The following is a 21,575-nucleotide window of genomic DNA, read 5'->3' as shown; positions in this document are numbered from 1 at the left end:
CCGCCCACGTATGCTGAATGACCGCGACCGGCAACGTCTGGACTGACTCGTTGGAGCAAAAAAAAAAAAAAAGACAAGCAACAGTGCGTGAACTGATAGCACGAATCACTGATAGCATATATTTAATGGAAGTGAAAACTAATCTATCTAAACAGCAGAATCCATATCGACATTCTGTATAGCTCGACGATCATCTTTTTATGAGATTTCTGCTAGCCAAGAACATTACCTTTATTAATACCTAAACTGTAATAATTTCTAACATCGTTTAGACAGTGCAAACAGTATAGATACATTTTAACTACTGTATTAGTGTTAATTACAGAACACATTCATGCGTATGAATATCCACTTTTCCTGTACAATTCAAAGATTTGATACAGTATTCAATTTTTGTCATGTTTGTCTCTTCCCTTTTATGACACTAATTCTTTGAGCTGTCGAATGAATTTGATAGGCAGACCCATAGCTTTAACAGTTATACTAGTAACCTTTCAACAATTATTTTACGATATGTTGCACTTTTCTATATCCTGTAATATGCTAGAACTTTCATTAGAGTAATATGAAATAAAATATTATTCAATCTTTATTCCGCAGAACTCGACATTCTCGGTTAACTCGTTACCCTCTCAGTTCACATTAGGTCGAATCTGCGGGACACTACTGCGCTAACGTTTTGAAAATAACTAAATGTATAAATAAACTAAAACAGGAGATCAGACTGTGACAATATTCATAGAATTATACTGTGAACCTCTAAGCACTGGTACAGATATGGACATTCCTGCTCCTTCAGTGAAACTGAAAGAGGACAAACATTTTTAAAAGTGTACAGCAGAGAATCCAGTAACTCAAGTTCTTGCCGAAAAGCAGGTATGAGAACAGAACATTTTCACAACCCCTACCCCTAAAACACTATCTTTAATGAGTAAATTACGTTTTATTATAGGGAAACGAAGTGAAAGTTACTCAAATTATGCACAATGCCTCTTCGAACTTCAGAACAGGTTGATCAGAAATCCTTACTGGTACTAAGTGCTGACGATTTATTATCATTACAAGATTTCTTTCAAGTTTGTTCCTTATATTTGTGAACGATAACAAGTCACTTAAACAAATAAACAAAACTTCATCTTGCTGGCTCTCTACTCTTATTCTAAGGTGGAATGTTTAAGTACATAGATTTGCAAGAAATGCTTCATAGTGAATAAAGTACCACAACCGTAATTTTCTTCACTACATATACAAATAAGTGTGTATGTTTTCAATGAGAGCTAAGTGGATGGAAGTGTTTTTTAACTGCCACGCACTCATGTACTTGCTAGTAATCAATACTCCAGAACATCCTTGAATTCACATTTCTATTATAAACAGAGAATATTTAGTCTGATACAGGGTTTGACTATTTCCTTACATTAGAATTGGAATAAATTTTCTCTTTGAATACTTCATCCATTAGCTATCAAAGATTGTATTATTCGAGGACTTTTTTAATATCTAGAGTTAAACTGAAACAGCCAACACCTAAAACCCACTAAAACTTATATGATATGAATTTCAGTAAAAATACATGTACAAGGTGTTAGAAAAATAATGAGAATGGCACCACTGTCTACGAACAACAATGCTGATGCCTTCACCATCACACAGTACGTTAATCCTTGCCGTTGACTCAGTACAAGTTTGAACTTGTTCCAGTTGCTACACGATTGTTTAGAGCGTCTGAAGTAAGAGTTGTATTTATAAGGTGCGTTACGGAAATGACCGGTATAAGACTGCCATCTGAACACTGCCATCAAATTTTATGTAAAGCTTGGCGATTGCGCTACTGTAACTTCTGAAAAGTTACAAAGGGCACAAGTCCTTCTTCAGAAGACAAAGAACAAGTGGAAGACGAATCTCATGTGGGAAGACCTTCAATCTCAAAAACGGATGACAATGAGGAAACAGTGAGGTCGACTGACGACAAGAATGATCAGTAGTAAGTTATAATTGAATGTATTTGCGGTACATCCAATTTTAACGCAGAATTTCGACATGAGAAAAGTATGCACCAAGGTAGTTCCAACGAACCATATGACACGAGAGTCTCCATAAATGAATTTGTGGCAGAAGAAAACATTCCTATGGATCCTTAGCCCCTATTCGCTGGCTCTGTCCCTGTGACTTATTTTTATTAACCTTGTTCAAAAACCAACTGAAAAGGCGTCATTTTGGTGCTTTGGATAATATCCAGAAGAACGTAACCGACGAGTTGAAAGGTATTCCGCCCCTTCTAGTCCTGCTACGAAGAATGGAAATAACGCCGCCATTGCTATGTAGCTGTCCAAGGCGACTATCTTCAAGGAGACAACTTTAGTTTCCAAAAATAATAATATTTACCTTTAAAAGAAAATCGATCTCATTACTTTCTAACACACCTCGTATACAGACACACACACAGTTAATGACCTATCGACATTTGAAAACTAGATTTTCTTTCATAGCTGGAAGCAACAAAATTAATAACTCATCCACCACAACAATAAAAAGAAATCTACGGTTAGATGTAACAATTGCCCCATCTACATAAATAATAATTATACTGGGTAACTTACAGAGTAATATGAACACATGACTATATTTGTGATCTTACAAGTTTTAGGATAAATTACAAAAGATTGTTCTGTTTATATCTGACTGCTTTTGAAAGTACTCACTTTACAAGAAACCTCGCCATCACTGCTGGTATTCTATAGGATCCCAGCACTATGGACTAGCTCGACATTGAAATTAGGCAAGGGACTTTGGTTTTACTTCTCTCTACAAATTCTTCAGAGACAAGCGAGGTCTTATTACACTTCAAAGTACAGAAATCCACTGGACTGACATCAGAGATCTTCACAGGAATATCTTGAAACGGAAAGACTTGAATTCCTAATTTCCCTTACATTTCCTCATGAATCAGAGATGTTCTGGTAATATGACTTGAAGCATTATCCATATAGATCCTCACCAGGCTGGCGTTCGCACATTATAATTGTAGGATGTCGATTCGAAAGATAGGTGTTACAATGGATTCCTAAAAGTATCTTGCATTCACTTACAAGTTTCTAACAATACTGTCTATCAGCAACTTCCATTCATAACTGAACCGCATAACAACCACACGGGAAACTCCGGTTGTAACGGTTTGTCAGTGATTGAATATGATCACTAACAGTGAGATGGATGCATCCACTGCGACGACCGTCTGCCATTTGGACCCTGACAGGTACTTTTCATATAGTTTTCCGGAGTTATTTTTTGTTCTGCAATGTGGCGCGGAGCAAGATTGTATGTGGATCTTGCGGACACATCTCAGTCGGGCTGCTCATGAATGTGTTCACAGCTGAAGGTGCAAAATTGAATTGCATTGAACCATCGCATGCTGAAACAGTGAATTTTCCTGGCACACTAATCGGCGGATCCCACAAGTACCGCGGGTGTCATTTTCCTTAGAGCCCTCTCCCTGGTGTTTTTCGAGGGCAAGTGTTTCACCACAAACTCCTGATGTGTGCAGCGGGTCACGATAGCTTTCACAGTAGTAATCTTAAAAGTAAATCAATTTTCGCAATGATGTTTCAATATGTGTTTGTAGAAAAAAAGGATACGGAAAATGGCCACGAAATATCCTTCCCAATTAGGTATAATTTATGCGCTATTTGACGACACTCACCACACTATTGTGCATGACAGCAGACGAGTTCTAGCGTCATTCTCCAGCTGGCAGAGGCGTTCCCAATTTAGTTAGATATAAACCAAACTACAACACTACCTTTAGTAACAATCTAACCAACTACAGTAGTCAACTAAGTTTTAATATATTTAAGAGAATTACAAACTCACGTTGCAAATTCAACCAGAGCATCATTTTTTCTGTAAAATTGTGAAGTTAATTAACACATTGTTGGTTAGCTATCTCTATAAGTTAATATAGCTTACGCTGCAGACATTTAAAAGCTCTCTGAATGAATCAAGCCATTAGTATCTCACACAAAATAAGTTCAGATGAAGTGTAAGTCTGTAACTTATTGTTAGGGATGCATTACCACTTTAAAAAGGCGGGTAAATAAGTAAATGAATAAAATAAAAATAAATAAATAAAATTACTGGATTGACGTAGCCAGTAACCTGCATTATGACGTAGACAGCATGAAAGATTCAAATGCTTTAATTTTCAATGTGTTAAAAAGAAGTCACGGTCGCAAACGGGGAGTAGTATGTCTTTGCAGTAGAGATGCAAAAAAACGGCTTTTTTTTTTTGAAAAAAACGAGAATTTTAGAAATTTTGGCTTTTTTCATTTTCATGATTTTTCTATCTAAATAGCTTTCTTATGGTATACTCTATAGTTAGATAAGATTTCCATGACCTAAATGCCATATTTCGCTCTGGAATTCACCATCAAGATGGATGGTGCACGTTTTACGAATTAAAGCAAACATAAAGAATGTAGTATTTGAGGGCAATTTTAGAGGTTATTTAACTTTATTTTAACTTTTGAGTTATCAACATTTTTTCTTCCCTGGATCATTTCAGTTTGTCATCCGTGTTTCATTTCTAAGAGCTCAGTATCTAGCTTCTAGCGCCAAAGTTAAACTTATGTTTTTCTATATATCCGTCAAAGCGTACGTTTTTTAATATATCCGTCAAACCGTACTTCTACATTTGTTATACTGTAGCTGTGTAATGATTTAGGAATAATTTTCCGGATACAACCTTGAATACCATTTTATAAGAATAATCAGTAGCGGATTTAGAAAAGTATTTTGGGAGGGGCTTCTCTCATTGTTTCTTTTTTAAAAAGTCCTTAATTTTTATTTGGGAGGAGCTTGAAGTTTATGAGTAACTAATATTTCGTTTTGTTTATATATTTAGCAATAATCTTCCGGTTACAAGCTTGAAGATCATTTTACACGGAGAATCAGTGGCGGATTTAGAAAAGTATTTTGGGAAGGGTTTTTCTTTCTAATATTTAGTTTTTCTAAAAAGTCCTAATTTTTATTTGAGGGAAGCTTAAAGTTTGTGAGTAAAGGCATAACTAATTTACATTTCGTTCACTCAGTCATGTTTGTTGTGCAGTTGTGTTTGGCTTAACTTAAATATATTCCATAGTTTTTTTTTTTTTTTTTTGGGGGGGGGGGTCCGTAAAGATATGAAGAGTGTGAGGTAAGAATATGGTAACCAACAATGCTGAGTTATGCAGCACCAGATAGAGAGCAACGCATAGCGCTTCGTTTAATCCTTCATGTATAGTCTTAACGTGAAAATCATCTTTCCGACTTTGAAACTGAATTGTGCACCAGAAAACCTCTAATTTCTTAAAATAGTAAAATTGTTGTTTATCATGTTCTTGCCTCATACGCTTCATATGTTGAATTATTCTTCTTAAAAATTCAGAAACCTTGAGGACTGGGTAAACCATAATGGTGGTTATATAAAACTCGATTGTAGAATTTCAAGAATATACAGAGCCACCTAAAACAAAGCTGTAGATATGCGACCTTTAAGCGTATCATATAAATGTAAGTATTTCTCTTATCCAGAAAGTCCTCTCGATTGTAGAATTTCAAGAATATACAGAGCCACCTAAAACAAAGCTGTAGATATGCGACCTTTAAGCGTATCATATAAATGTAAGTATTTCTCTTATCCAGAAAGTCCTGCAGAAAACTAAAACTCCAAAACTTCGAAACCGTTACGTTTAAGTGTATAAATTTTTGGGGTTGGAAGAAGGGAAGTTTAAAGTTTTGTTCTGGCCACAATGCTCGATGACGTTTGCGCTGGTAATCACGTGACTTAAGATGGCGTCCATTAAAGAAAAGGCACTATTTGTTTTGTGGTTTGCGGAATTAAAATCTTGCGTTTCAGTTCGGAGGAAGTTCCAAACAACGTATGGCAAAACATCCCCAGCAGAAACAAGTATCAAGAGGTGGTACGAGAAGTTCAAAGAAACGGGAAGTGTGTCAGATTTACCACGCAGTGGAAGGCCAGGAATAAGTGATGATGTGATTCACACGTTGCAGAACAGCGTAGCCAGGAGTCCAATGAAGTCGCTTAAACGTAGGTCATGGGAACCGGGAATACCGAAGTCAACGTTACACAAGATTGTACGCAAGAATTTGAAGGTCCGGTCCTATAAGTTAAAATTTGTGCACAAGTTGATACAGGAAAACTGTGACATGAGAATGGAATTCTGAGAGTCAATGCTTACCAGCTTACAAGAAGATGGTGACCTTCTGTCTCGATTTCTGTTTTCAGATGAAGCCACATTTCATGTGTCGGGAAAAGTGAACATTCACAACTGCCAAATTTGGGGGTGGAAAATCCACGTGAATTCGAGGAGCACAAGCGGGGTAGTCCCAAAGTCAATGTGTGGTGTGCTGTTTGAATGGACCACATTATCGGCTTTTTTCTTCGAGAAAGAGACGGTAAATGGTAACAATTATCTGAACATGCTAGAGACATTCCTTTTGCCAGAACTTACTAGGTTAGGCATCCTTACTGAGGTCCACATGCAACAGGATGGGGCACCGCAGCACTATGCCCTTCAAGTTCGACAGTTTCTTAACGAAGAATTTAAGGAGAGATGGATTGGCCGAAGAGGACCCACACCTTGGCCTGCAAGATCACCAGATTTGTCGCCTTGTGATTACTGGCTGTGGGGACACGTGAAGACCAAGGTGTATTCGCAGAAGCCAGCTAATCTACACGATCTCAAGAACAAAATAACTGATGTGATTTTGAACATTCCAGACGAGCACCGCCAACACGCAATTCTTGGTTTCCCAAAAACACTGCAAGAGTGTTTGGATATGAATGGTGCACAATTGGAGGTTTGGCAATGAACCTTAACTAGAATTTGGAAACAAAACTGAGCCTTTCTGTAAGTACACCAAAAAGTATTTGTTAATACATTACGTAGTTTCCAAGTTATAGAGTTTTACTTTCCTGCAGGACTATATGGACACCCTGTATTTTGAAGTAAAAATACTACATACAATTTTGCTAGTTATTTGTGTATTTTTTTTTTTAAAAAAAAGAAGTATTTACTTTCAGGATTGGCTGGTTTAAAAGAAAAAATGGTTCAAACCAAAAAAATACAAAGAACGAAAAATGTGAATCGTGTGAACTTCATGGTGGCGTTTCTAAATATCAAACCATCTGCATTAGTTTTATCTCCTTTTCACGTTTTAATCAAGGTGTGTCATGTTCAATTCTCAGTCGAACAAACCAATTAGCGGTTCGGATGTCACTTTAAGCAAAAGTCTTCTCCTTGATAAGCTCGGTATTACGTTAGGATGTTAAGCCTAAACATACGAAACGAAACCAAATTGTATATTTCTGCTTGCCTGAATGCCTGTTGTTTTATAAAGAAGCCAGGGTTGCTTAAATATATTGATAGAAATTGGAAAAATTTATCGACTACCTACGTAGCTTCCAACATTAGCTTGGATTGGACTTCCATGGATATTTACATACTAAATTTGTAATACCTCAGTTTTAGCGTACTGATTATGATACATTGACCTTAAATTGTACATGCAAAGCAATAACAGGATTTTTCCGTTATTGTTTTACGTTTACAGTAATGACGGATTTTCCCGATGGCTAAGGTGGGAGTTTCCCAATTTAAGAAATTTACTGACCGGATTTCTTTAACCTTATGTGACCCCTTCCAGCATAACCCTGTTGTTGCATAACAACACCAAGGCGAAACAAACTTCTTTCTGTCAATATGTAATATAAATACATACAGCAAAATACTTAAACCCAAAAACCAGGTTTAAACAAAAACTGGTTTAACCCCTCCCCCCAAAAAGGGTTTTTGGTTTTTTCAAAAACAACCATGGTTCTTGCCAACCCTGCTTACTTTTGTATATAAGAGGTTAGAAAAATCTTATTATATACATTGGTTAATCCTTTGGAATTCATAACACAAATATGTTAAAAATTTAAATGGTTTGAAATATCTTTTCGAAATTCATGGTTTACTTTCGAGGTTTTATATTATTATCGGCATCAACCACTAATTAAATGAGTTTTTGTGAAGCGAAACAAAGTCTACTTTATCAATTTAAAGCAGAATTTTGAAAAAAACACCAAATTTCCCAAGCAAAAAAGCGAAGCAGAAAAAAACGAGTTTTTTTTCCCAAAACAGCCGGGTTTTTTTCCGAGCCCTTGCATCTCTACTTTGCAGTTTCAAAATCTTAAGTAATTTGAACAGTAAGAGCTAGTTTCTAGCACAGATGTTGTTAATATTTGGAATGCACTCTTACCAATTTTTTCTGGGCTTCTTCTATTTTGCGATTATTTTCTTCCATTATCCTCTCCAACTCCTCACGTTTTTTCCTCTCTTCTTCCTAAAATACAAATTTTATTTCAATATACAAAAGTGGCAATTCATCACACAAGAACATGCACTACATGGAGCTATTGACAGGATTAAGAAAACAACTTATTAGAAATGTCTACCAAATCGTGAACTTTAGGTACACACAAAACAATTGACAACAATGTCAATATATTTCTCTGGTCAAGAACTGCTCTTCTCCATTAAAAAAGAAAGAAAGAAAAAAAAAACATTATTAGATTATGGTTTGATTTCTTAGTTACAAATACTAATTCAGTCAAATTTTCTACGTAACATTTTCTAAAATGAGTAACCAAACTAGTTAATATCTGCCTTAAGTCAAGACAAGCACGTTAGTTGGTTTGAGAGAAAAGAAAAAAAACCGGTTGGCTTTTAAGGACTGTACGTGAAGTCAATTTTTATATTAATTGATGAACTCTATAAGTATTATAATTTCTTCGGAAACAAAATGAAAAAGTATTGTGTAACACTTCTTTATGATTAAAACTTATATAGAAGTTCCATGAGAAAAGCAACTCCTCACCTTACTGTCAGAGATTCTTTTCATTATATACATAATTAGAGTGATAAAACTAGGCAAGATGCTGTTCAAAACACTGCATAACATACTAAAAGCATTGACATCTTGCCAGGATGCCACTTGACCTGTCTTTTAGGTAAGCGAGATGAGAAAAATAATCAATTTGTGTTTGTTATCTGTTGTTCTTAGAATACATAGCTGAACTGATTACTTTATTGTAATTTCGTGTCTTACTTACCGAAATAAATATGATGTAGTATGACAGAAATAAAGTGGCAACCCTGCAAATAAGTCTTTGAAAAAAGGAATAAGTAGACATAAAAAATATAAAAAATGGCAGATAATACCTTGTTGTAGCTGACCACCTTGTCTTCTTCTTCTGCAACAGAAACTCAGCCTCAAATGCATTCTTTAGAATTAACGCTGTAGTCTTCTGTATCGTTGTTGACCTTTATTTTGAAAGTGAGGATCACAACTGTCTGTACCCCCCATCAAAATATTGTACATAAGCATCCCCAAATTTAGAATATATTATTACCTAAACAAAATATTACTTTATATATATATATATACTTATATACATATATTTTATTAGGCAGAATGTTTGAAGGAGGGAAATACGATCTACTATCAAATAAGGAGTTAATTTAAAAAGAACAGTTTTCTACTTAGAATCATGCTATCATTGAACAGATTAATTGATTCGGAACTAAAAGAGGTCTTTTCTTTTGATTAATCACATCTTTTAACAGAATTCAGGGATGACATCCATGTTTGACACTTTTTTTAAGAGTCCTAAGTCCTTGACAGTTTGCAAAGTTCATTCTTCACAATAAACTCTTCCACAAATGATTATTACTAAATTTGGTTCATAACTAAATACTGTCCTGTGATATTGACAGAACTGTTAAAAGAAATAGAAAAAAAATATTCAGAAATTTGAACAAACTTCAAGAATAAATTACAAGGCAAAATCTTTTCTCATTGCTGACACTGTCAACAGTACACGTAGATCAACGTATATATAGCATTTAATATGATAACAAAAGCGAAATGTTTAACATGGTGACCAGTATCACGAATTTCTTCCTTTCTTTCTTACGAAAAAAGCCACACTGGAATATCCTCGGAAGGAAGACAAAATAAACAAGGAACACAAATGTAAGCTACTGCAGTATAACTATTTCCGTTATTTCCATAATTACCATTACGAAAAAAAAATTAGAGTACGCAAGAATTCTTGGTATTCTGTGCAAGGCCAAATATAATATTAGCAAGATTGTTAAATCAGATAGTACGGTCAAGATCTCTCAATAAGTATAACAGACATTATTTGGGATTAAATGCCGGTGCAGTTGGTTCCAATGTATTAATTAGCGTATTCACCATTCGGCACTTGAATATCAATTGCATCGTTTTAGGGTTCTTTACGATTACTTACCATACATGCATTAACTGTGGTTCGCTAATTTAGATAAAACACAAGGATCATGTGAACTCAATCTGCACCTTGCTCGTGTTCGTTTTAATTTTTGTCAATCTGTCTTTGAGCAAACTCTGATTTAATTAGTATCATATAGCATATTAGTATATTTCTTAATACTCTAATAAGTTTTCAATCTGCAATTCTATTTTAATGTCCCTAAGTCGTTGCTTAATTCAAGCAGCAGTTTCCTTTCTTATAGTCCCTTCTTAGAAGTGATTGCATGAATACGAAGCATGATACACTCTACTATTCTGCAAATTGTTCGTGAAACACTTTTTATAATTCGTAATATGCTTTTCTACATTCCCGCTTAATATAGAAGGTCGTTTCACGTCCATGATAAACGAAGTTCGAACTTACCTTACCTTAGAAAAAACCGTGACGCCATCAGAGATTGTGTTCCACGTGATACCCTTATCTTGCAGCAATGTTTCCATTGCAGGAGGCTACATTGAAGAACATTTTGGTCCAAACGATCCCATTCCTTCTGACAACCTTTCCAAAGTCCCTCAATTGTGTGGGGACGTCTGCTTCCCAAGGCCCATTTTCACAACGGAAACCCAAGAAAAATCCATGGGAGAGACATCGGGGGATTTAACAATCGGGGGATATCTGCAAAGGGTATTGCATGAATGCCCGTTTCATGTGTCATTCGATCCACATATGCCTGCGCGGACTTTGCCGTATGACTGGACGCCTTGTCCTGGTGGATGACAACACAAGATGTGCCACTGCCATAGAGAGAAGGAATATCATGTCTGCAGAGTGGCTCCAAAATGTTCTTCTGGTAATAGGTAGCGTTGATTTTAGTCTTTTTGTCCACTCTGCGCAATGGAAGTTTGCCGTTATAGCGGTAACCACCAACAATCATGAACCCACAAGAATAACTTTCCGCATATTCACGTATCCAGTCAGATCGACCGACAGATACGCCCATGCTTCATCCAGTGACACTACATACTGTAACTTCCAGCGGTCACCAGCCATATAGCGTTCGTAGAGCTTGGGGCTGTTGGTTTTCCTCTCCTGGACATGGAAGCACGCAGCTAATTACTTGAATTTTGTGCTTCCGCACGAGCTGTAAATCTTGGTCTATGACACGATTTACAGTTGCGAGAGAACATTGCCCTACCTGTGCAATCGCTCTTTGTGTTACGGGTTTTCAAGTCGCACCAGAAAGCTCATTTCCGCAAAACAGCGGTGAGACGCTTAGGCTTCCCGTATGTTCGAGGTCCACTTTGACTGGTTCAAGCAACAGGTACGGTGCACGTTTTACGGCATTTCAACATTGCGTTGATGTCATTCTCTGACACACCGACGGCTTTCGTTTTGCACTGTTTACCTGGCTAGAACTATAACCAAGGTCGGAAAGGGTATGCATATACCCCTTCCAGAAGATTGGGATTTTCGGTGCCATGTTAACCACTCACGCACACATGATCCATCGTCTTTGCAAGCCAACACACAATACTTTCGTACTACCAGCTCTGACTACTCTTTGCTGTGAACACGTGCTGCTTCCTGATGTTCGAAATCGTGACCAAGAACGTGAAACAACCTTCTGTAGCTATATTTATATTGCATATATTTAAATATCATGTTTCTGGATGATTGTTTGCTTAATGAAAATTTCGTAGGCCTATTCATTTTTGGTTACTGTTGTGCTTATTACATACGAAGAGCCGCATTCAACTCTCTCAACCATTTATTTAAAATATGATACTCTTTTTTTCTTAAATTATAGTTAACCTTTAAAATGAATTTCGTTTCGGAATGTCCTACAAAATAAATAAAAGGAACTTCCCTAAAGTAAAAAGAATATCGAATCTACAATAAAAGGACGCACAAGAGATGCAAAGTTTAGGATTCCACAATTACTGATTTATCAAATAAGGAATCATCATCACTAGTAGCAAGAAATGTGTTTGCCATTAGAACAAACAACCCAACGTTAAATTTCGATTAAGGAAATCTCAATTAGAACTGAAATATAGTCATAAATAGCTTCATTCAAAAAACGCATACCTCTGTAACTTTAAACTGTATAGGTAACACTATTTCTCAGATTGGTACACAGACTACAAGTTGAAGTAATTTGTCTGAATAAAAGAAGAAACAAATGAAGTGAAATATTTTAAACTGAGAAGTGTGTATAGTGTGTAAATAGTAGCATCTTAGACTGTTTTATTTAAATGTACTGGTACCTTTAAGTTGTGAGTTAATGTATGTAGGTAATAAACATTTTAAAAAGTTTTTGCTGGTTTGTGTTTCTTTGAAAAAATAACTCGCTAATTAACATGTAAATATCTTTTCGAAGCCGAAATTTTTTTATTCAATATCCCGCAATTGAAAGCAAAAAGATTAGCTGCCGAAATCATATCACGAAAATAATCATCAGATTAAGAGTCCTAAGAAAAACGTGGTTGTTACACAAACTTTAATTGGTTATTTTTTTCTATTTGAACTACTACCTTAATTTTACGGTATATATATATACTACTAAAAATATTTTTTGAATGGTTAGTTGATCAACTTAATTTAGTAATCTGCGTTACAGTTTTGGCACATGAGTATATTAATGTGTCTCATGAAGGCAGCGTACATTGCGGAAATTTTAGATCAATAATAAGGGTCTGCCCTTATTTTCAGATTTTATTTTTATTTACGCTATACCTAGACAAAACCTAGAAGGAACAGCATTCTTTTCGGTAAATCTACAAATCACCATAAATGTACCAGTAATACTTGGTAAACTTCATCTCTGGATCTTTCCAACTCTCTACATAATTGACATACACTATTTGCAAGAAATGAAGACAAAAATCTCATTCAACTTCTAACAAATAACTTCATATTCAAAATATATATGTTTTATATATATTTCCAACACTTCTGTTATTTAGTAACAATCAAAAACCTATCTGATAGCATCTATATTTTATAATTAACCGTTTTTTATTATTATTGAGTTATGTGAGTCTTTAAGTAAATTTTCTATTATTTGCTTCATTTCAAAGATCGCTATTTTTCCAATAGATAACAGTTTTCTACCACATTTACCGCTAAACCGAAAGAAATTAAACGATGCATACCTACTATATCTAAAGCACGATTTAGAATTTACAAACAAACAAATTTCCTCTTACGTGCCAACTAATTTTTCAGCATATATGTAAAATTCTCTTTGTAACAAGCAATTGTGCCAGAGAATAAAGCAGGTGTTGGTTGGTTCATACATTACCAATCCTAAATGAAATCATCCTATCCATCTTGGGAAGATCATACATAATAAGTAAAAGAGGGATTCCTCCTTCGTAAAACAAATTCACCAATTAACTAGTTTGATTAGTTCACTTAAAGGTTCTTAGATATCTTATTATCACCCTTGCCTATCTTTTCAAACATTTTACTTTGGTAGAAATTTCGCGAGACCGAAATAAAATTGATTCTTTAAATACCTGCAGACGGGATCCAGCGTGTCCCAAAACGTAGTAGAAAGAAATATTTAAGTACTGAATAATGATAACTCAGAGAGATAGTAGTTCAGTTCATGAAATGAAAATATGCGTTAAATTCTATTCGGACCAATATTTGAACCGATATTTCGTCCATCTAATCCCCTTTAATAATTAAAATATTGATCCAAGTAGGATTTAACGCAACTAAGGTAACAAGGTTTATTTTCATTTCATAACAGTATCAGTTCCGTCAGAAATTGAAATAAATTAATAGTTTAACTGTTTGGAAATTAGTCTCCCATTTCAGCACCGATGCTATACAAGGTGTAGCCCTATAGCAGGCCTGCCCATGAATTGGCTCCCGGAGCCGAAGCGTGAGCGACAACGAGCGGAGATAAGAACAGGTGAGCACAGGTGTTGGTAGCTCCGCCCCTTCCACTGCATCCGATAAGTGTTGCCAACCACACATGATGGTAAAAAACCTACGGCCAAGCCTGGTCACAAATTCGCACGATGTTGAAGCATTGAGCAGACGCAAGCGTGAAATGTGCAGGTGTGCTCTCCCCCTCCCCATTTCGAAAGCAGTGACGCGAAAACACTGCAGGAAATAAAATTGGTACGTTTTTTGATTCAGGAAGACGCATGATAGAGGTTACAGTTAGCGTTGAAGTAACTAACAAATGAAAAAGAAAGAAATAAAGAAAGAAACTAATATTAAACATGTCAGCTTACAGACGTAAAAACGACTGCAAAAATCGAAAACGAATTGTTTCAGGCCTTTTTTTTAGCTTGCTTACACAATTCGTGACATTGTATTACATTAGCACTCGGTCTGTAACTTGTCACTCGCTTCACGTTTGCTAAGTTGTGAACGCCTTTCGTTGCTAGATTGATAGCAGAACGACGGGAGGTTGAAAATAATAATAATAATGCGTATTATTATTATTATTATTAGTAGTAGTAGTAGTAGTAGTAGTATTCGGACCAAAGACGGATGAAAATGGGGATTGGAGGAAATTCATAACGAGGAATTGCATAGTTTATACCGCTCACTTAACATTGTTAGGGTCATTAAGTGTAGAAGGCTCAGGTGGCCATTCCGTGTAGCCAGAATGGAAGAAATTAGAAACGCTTTCATAATTTTAACTGAAAACCCAATTGGAAGAAGACCACTAGGAAGACCTAGACGTAGATGGGAAGACAATATTAAGATGGATCTTGCAGAAATAAGAGTACAGAGTAGAAACTGGATCCAGTTGGCTAAGGACAGAAGTTAGTGGAAATATGTTGTAAACGCCGCATTGAACCTTCGGGTTCCATAGGCCATAGAGTTAGTTAGATATTATTATCTAAAAGAAATGTTCAAATGTTGTTAAGAGACAATTACACAGAAGAACTGAGTTCCGACCAAACACTAATTTGCCGGAAGGAAATTCCAGTGCAGTCCAGCCCACTTTAAGCGTTATCCGTGCAATCCACGTTTCATGTTCAAGACATTGGGAATAATTGTTCGTATCATTCAGTTGGAACGTTCCCTTCCAAGTTTACGCTGTTACAGTAGGCCTACAACATCGTGACTTTCAAAACCAGTCAGTAACTATCAAAGAAAGACAAGCGTGTAGCTTCAGTCGTTGATATGATTTAACATTCTTTTTCACTTTTAACAAGCTACCGGCAAGCAACCAGCCAGGGACAATATATTTTTCCTTATTAAAAAGACACTTTTTGTTATAAAAAAAAAAAAAAAAACTAATGGTACCTACTAATGGTCACTCTTAAAAATGGAAAATCTCTTTGGCTCTCTTAATATTTTGTTTGATTCTTTGCGATCAAAGTAACATTAAAAGTGGAAAAAATGAAATGAAATCTTTGGGTTTTACGTCCCACGGTTATACCGGTTAGGCTAAAGGAGACGGTGATGATGAGTAATGAATGAAATGATAGAATGAAGAAAGTGGGAGGAAATGGGAGAACCCCGAGAAAACCCACGCACACGGTGTTTGTCCACCGCAAAGTTCACTTGGCGGGGGCTGGGATCGAACCCGGGACCCCAAGCACCAGATGTGAACGTTCTACCACTGAGCCACCGCGGCCCCACTTTAAAAGTGGAGTAAGAAATACTATTCTTCCTATTGATAGTGGCTTCTAACCTCCACAACCAACCCCTTGCTAAGCCTATTCGTACACACATACATGCATAAGCTAATTTTCTGGAGATAATACTTAGATAATTACAAACAAGTGCTACAGTATTTTTTTTTTCGTATCAACAGATTATCTCTTTTCCTAAAAAGCGAAACAACATACCCACACTCGGATTAATTGAGTTGATTTTAGTTTAGCATCCCTTTCAGCAGCGAGGCTATATGAGACGTGGACCTACTGATTAACGTGGAATCCGAACCACATGAGCTCCCGCCGAGAATCGAACCCGGGTCTCCCACGCCAAAGGCGCGTAACACTCGGATTAAGAACTTGATAATATATATATATATATATATATATATATATATATATATTGAAAACTGGTTTTCCATTGGGCAAACTGGCAAATTTTTATAAATGTAAGCGATGGTTTGGTTCCACCACATCCTTCTTTAACAAAAGGAAAGAAAAAAGAAGAAAAGGAACGTACATAGTTTATCATTTCATTGCTGTTACCAGTTTGTGTTGTCTATAGTTAACGGTTACCACATTGTAAAAAAAAAACACTATACACTAAATGGCAATCAGTTACTATACATACTTTTTTTTTTATTATTTGGTAAGCTAGTGATTACCGCCAAGGTTGACAACACTTCCGCTCCTCTAAGGACAAAACCCGAAGATTCACGAAGCACGAACAACGGTATTTGCTCGTAGAATGCTCGTGAGCGTTCACGAGGAGAGTTTCACTATCTGCTCGCCGTGGCCAGGGCTGCCCTATAGTTTAATGTGATATCCAAATTTCGATGTAACCCCCCTCTCCCCCGAGGAAAGAAAAAACGGCGGCCACGCAAGAGAAAAACGAAGGTATTGTGACAACTACTGGGCTACATACTGTAACTTATGGTGCTGAAAATGAAATATTTAGTCTTGAAATTTTCAGTAGAACAGAAACAATGATTTCTGAAACTATTACCGGGTCAGTCCATGCTAAGCGATCGAAAAAAAAAAAAAAGGAAAATTGCCGCTCGATCTTTTTTTTTTAAAAAAAAGTCTACTTTTTTTCATGAATGTTTATCCTATATAAGAGTACTTCAAAACCACAATTAATTATTTTTTTCAACATCGCATGGCGACGCAGCGGATGGCGCCATTTTGCGTTTTCTCGATTTCAGGCGTTTACGTTGTTTTGAATATCTCAGCATGTATTTGTCCTACCAAATTGAAAATTGCTGGACGTTTCCAACTTGTGCAGAGCTAAAACTTTGATCTCTTAACATTTTTGTCTAAAACCACTTAAAATGGATTAAATCAGGGCCTATAGTAGCAACATTTTTGGACATTTGGGAAGAGGAAGAAACTGACGTAGAGGTCTGAATTTGTGTGTATATATAGTCCGGGGTCATAACTTTATACTAAAAAAATTGCAGACCTGTAGCTGCTCCCAAAGGCCTTAAAAAAAAAAAAAAAAAAAAAAAAGAGAGAGAGAGAGAGAGAGAGAGAGAAATCGTACAGTTGGGGAATTATGCCAATTTGGTAAGTTTCACTGTCCAATATCTCCAATGGGCCTGAATTAAAAAATCTGAAATTTTGGGAATAGTTACTCCTTTAGTATACCATAACACACAACAAAGCGCGTTTTGTGTTTTTGGGCGGAATGGGATCGAAGTATTAAGGAATGATGTCATACTCTAGTAGGTGTTTTGTTCACAAATTCAACTGGAAATTCGTTGTTGTGACGTAAAATAAAGTAGGATGAATGGTTAGTCCAGTCAAGGTTCTCAAGCTCGTTTCTTTCCTCTAGTTGTGACTCACTGTCTTATCACACCCATAGCAGCACTAGTGAAGAATGCCACTATCAGCAGAAGGCGAGAAAAGTCAAACTGTACACTTGACAAAAAGTCCGTAAGTACTCACTGCTCTTGCTGCTTGCTATATCAATGATATTCAATCATGTTTATTCTTCTTTTAACTATCAATTCATGCAGGAGACTGTTGTCCTTTTGTTTGATCTACATTCCCCTGTCAGTGAATACAGTAAACACTGACTGGAGATTGACTTTTCTCGCCTTCTGCTGATAGCGGCATTCTTCACTAGCGCTGCTGTGGATGTGATAAGGCAGTGAGTCACTAGTGGAAAGAAACGAGCTTGAGAACCTTGACTGGACTAACCATTCATCCTACTTTATTTTACATCACAACAACGAATTTCCAGTTGAATTTGTGAACAAAACACCTCCTAGAGTATTACATCATTCCTTAATACTTTGATCCCATTCCGCTCAAAAACACAAAACGCGCTTTGTTGTGTGTTATGGTATACTAAAGGAGTAACTATTCCCAAAATTTTAGATTTGTTTATCCAGGCCCATTGGAGATGCTGGACAGTGAAATATGCCAAGTTGGCATAATTCCCCAACTTTACGATTTTTTCAGGCCTTTGGTTGCAGATACAGGTTTGCAAATTTTTGAAAAAAATGAAATGAAATTTTTAAGTTTTACGTTCGACGATTGTGCCGGTTAGGCTAAAAGAGACGGTGATGATGAGTGAAATGGTGGAATGAAGAAAGTGGGAGGAAACGGGAGAACCCCGAGAAAACCCACGAGCACGGTGTTTGTCCACCACAAAGTTTCACGGCGTGAGCTGGGATCGAACCAGGAACACAAAGCACCGGAGGTGAAAGCTCTACCACTGAGCCACCGCGCCCCCTCTGCAAATTTGTGAGTATAAAGGTAAGACCCCAGGCTACATGCACACACAAATTCAGACCTCTACGTCAGTTGCTTCCTCTTCCCAAACATGTCTACAATGTCCAAAAATGTTGCTACTATAGACCCTGGTTTCACCTTTTTTTATTTTAAGTGGTTTTACACAAAAATATTAAGAGATCAAAGTTTTAGCTCTGCACAAGTTGGAAACGTCCAGCAATTTTCAATTTGGTAGGACAAATACATGCTGAGATATTCAAAACAACGTAAACGCCTGAAATCGAGAAAACGCAAAATGGCAGCAGCTGCTGAGTCGCCATACAATGTTGAAAAAAATAATTAATTGTGGTTTTGAAGAACCCTTATATAGGATAAATATTCATGAAAAAATTAGATTTTTTGGAGAGGGTCGAGCGGTACATGCTTGATTACTAGGGCAACCCAAAAGCATAATAGCCATTTACACATATGGTTGGTACCTTGAACATGGTTGTGGTTGTCTAAGGGTCCAGAAGAAACTAATTTTAAAAGCATAATAAAGCATAATTTTAGAAAAAAAAAGCATAAACCATAATTTAAAATATATAGTACAATTTTTGGGAAATTCTGTTTAACTGCAAGTTTCACACACTGTATTAATATTTTTAAAACCAATATTTACAATGCAAAATCATTAAGAACATAACAATGCAACAATGCAAAATTTATTTTTGTTTCTGTAAACTTTTCGGTGTAATACTTTGATGTGGAGAAAAGAAAAAAGGGGAAAGAAGAAGAAAACTTTCCGCCAACAATGAATAGTACACAAGTACGCCACACGATATTATGTGTACCTCTTGAACTTGAGCACTTTCTGTACTTTTTGGTGGCATCTTTTACTTTCCCTTTCTGTATATATGCATCTCTAAGGTGCACAAGTGATTAAAAAAAAAAAAAAAAAACTGACTAAATAATATCTCATTACAGTGCATTAAGTAGAAAGTTAATTAAATATGAAAGAAATTGGTTGCATAAAATATTAATAAATAAATCAAGATATTTAGAATATTTAATGTATAGTAAATATTATACATTATACACGATAATGTAAAACAATGATTGAAATTAACAATATAGCATAATTAAACAAAAAAATAAAGCATAATTTGGGTTGCTCTATTGATCACTTAGAATGGATTGACCCTACCATATTTCCACTCGAAAAATTTAGCTAGTGTTTCTTATTAAGAATACACACATCTAAAGCAGAAGAATAATGAAAGCTGTACGAATATTATTAATATTCAGTTTTCTATAAAAACGCGAATTCCTTTGTTAAACAATACATTATAAACTTCTAAAATTTATTTAATTTAAGAATGGATTTTCATAGATATGGTCACGCATCCAGATGCAAAAATCCTAGTAACTCAACCATAATGCCTTCTTTTGAAATTTATTATTATTATTCCCTTTTGGAATTTATTATTATTATTACGCCTGCTGTCTTCCTTTTTAGCACCGAACTTGTATGAGACGTAAATCTACTGCATAGCGTGGGAATCAAGCGTCATGTATCCGAGCTTGGGTCTTCTGAATCTATACATGTTTGTTTATTTGGCATACCAAAAGTATACTGTATAACATGAAATTTGCAATTCTGTATTGGTAAAGAAAATAAAAAAAGGGACACTAAGGCCATCTTTGAGCAAGATTCGTCATTTACAGTATTTATGAATACATATATTAATTAATGTTTACATTTATCGAAAATTGAATGCAAGATTTGTCCATTAAATGAAATGAAATCTTTAAGTTTTACGTCCCACGGTTATGCCGGTTAGGCTAAAGGAGACGGTGATGATGAGTAATGAATGAAATGGTGGAATGAAGAAAGTGGGAGGAAACGGGAGAACCCAGAGAAAACCCACGCACACGGTGTTTGTATTTGTCCATTAAGTAATGAAAATAAATTACATGACGTTTCGGAGCGTTGCAGAACCTTTTGGTGGAAGAAAGAAATAAAAAGGAAAGCTATGTTAAAAGGTGAGGGTAAATAATATCCTCTACGCTCAATACTCAGAAAAAACAGTATAAATGGAATATTACTAGCATGTTTGGCTTTTCGAATGTGTGTTCTACCTAGTTATATCATAAATACTGTCACAAAGTTTGGAGTGGCGCTGTAGGCATCCAGAGTGGCACAGTGCTGCCATCTGTGTATAAAGCGAAAGATGCATATAGTGTGTGTATGACTGTTCATGACCTACATAAATATTATACTGAGTTCTGATGGAGTGGGGCGATTACGAAAATCGTGTAGCAGTAATTGCACTACACAAGGTCGGGAAGACAGCAGGCGAGATTCTCAACCTTCTGAAAGCCCTACAAATCAGCAAGAGATTCGTGTATCACGCCATACAGCGATACACCGAGACTGGAACGGCAGCTGACCGCGCAAGGAGTGGCAGACCACGAACGGTACGAACCCCGCAGGTCCAGAAAGCAGTCGCAGCAAGAATTCGAAGAAATCCTGTTCAAACACAAAGTGTGATGGCTGCTGAGATGAACACCAGCAGAAATTCCATGTAACTAGTGTGCTCAGGAGTGACCTACATCTACTGGCGTATAAGAGGCGGACTGGTCACTTTCTGATCCAAACATTAATGTTGCAGAGGGTCCTTAAATCAGAGAGACTGTTGTGGCATTACGCCAACAATCTGCACAGAAAGACTGTTCACTGACGAAAAGGTGTTCACAATTGAGCAGGCCTACAACGCCCAAAATGACCGTGTGTATGCCACGTCATCTAATGCAGCTGCTGAGGCAGCTCCAAGGGTTCAGAGGGCACATCATCCTGCCTCAGTGACGGTTTGGTGGGG

At 36.3% G+C, this 21,575-nt stretch overlaps 1 protein-coding gene across 1 annotated transcript in view; it reads right to left on the bottom strand.

Annotated features, from left to right (window-relative positions):
- Arglu1 (Arginine and glutamate rich 1) overlaps window positions 1–21,575 on the bottom strand; it is a 58,275-nt gene that overhangs the window by 7,134 nt on the left and 29,566 nt on the right. The window contains exon 4 of the mRNA XM_081768472.1: window positions 8,302–8,385. Coding sequence (XP_081624598.1) covers window positions 8,302–8,385 — 84 coding nt within the window. The remainder of the gene's footprint in view (window positions 1–8,301; window positions 8,386–21,575) is intronic.

This window comes from Thermobia domestica, chromosome 8, assembly GCF_964235325.1.
Source record: "Thermobia domestica chromosome 8, izTheDome1.hap1.1, whole genome shotgun sequence".
Taxonomy (NCBI): domain Eukaryota; kingdom Metazoa; phylum Arthropoda; class Insecta; order Zygentoma; family Lepismatidae; genus Thermobia; species Thermobia domestica.
Note: the sequence above shows the minus strand (reverse complement) of the source record. Positions and strands in the feature narration are given on the sequence as shown.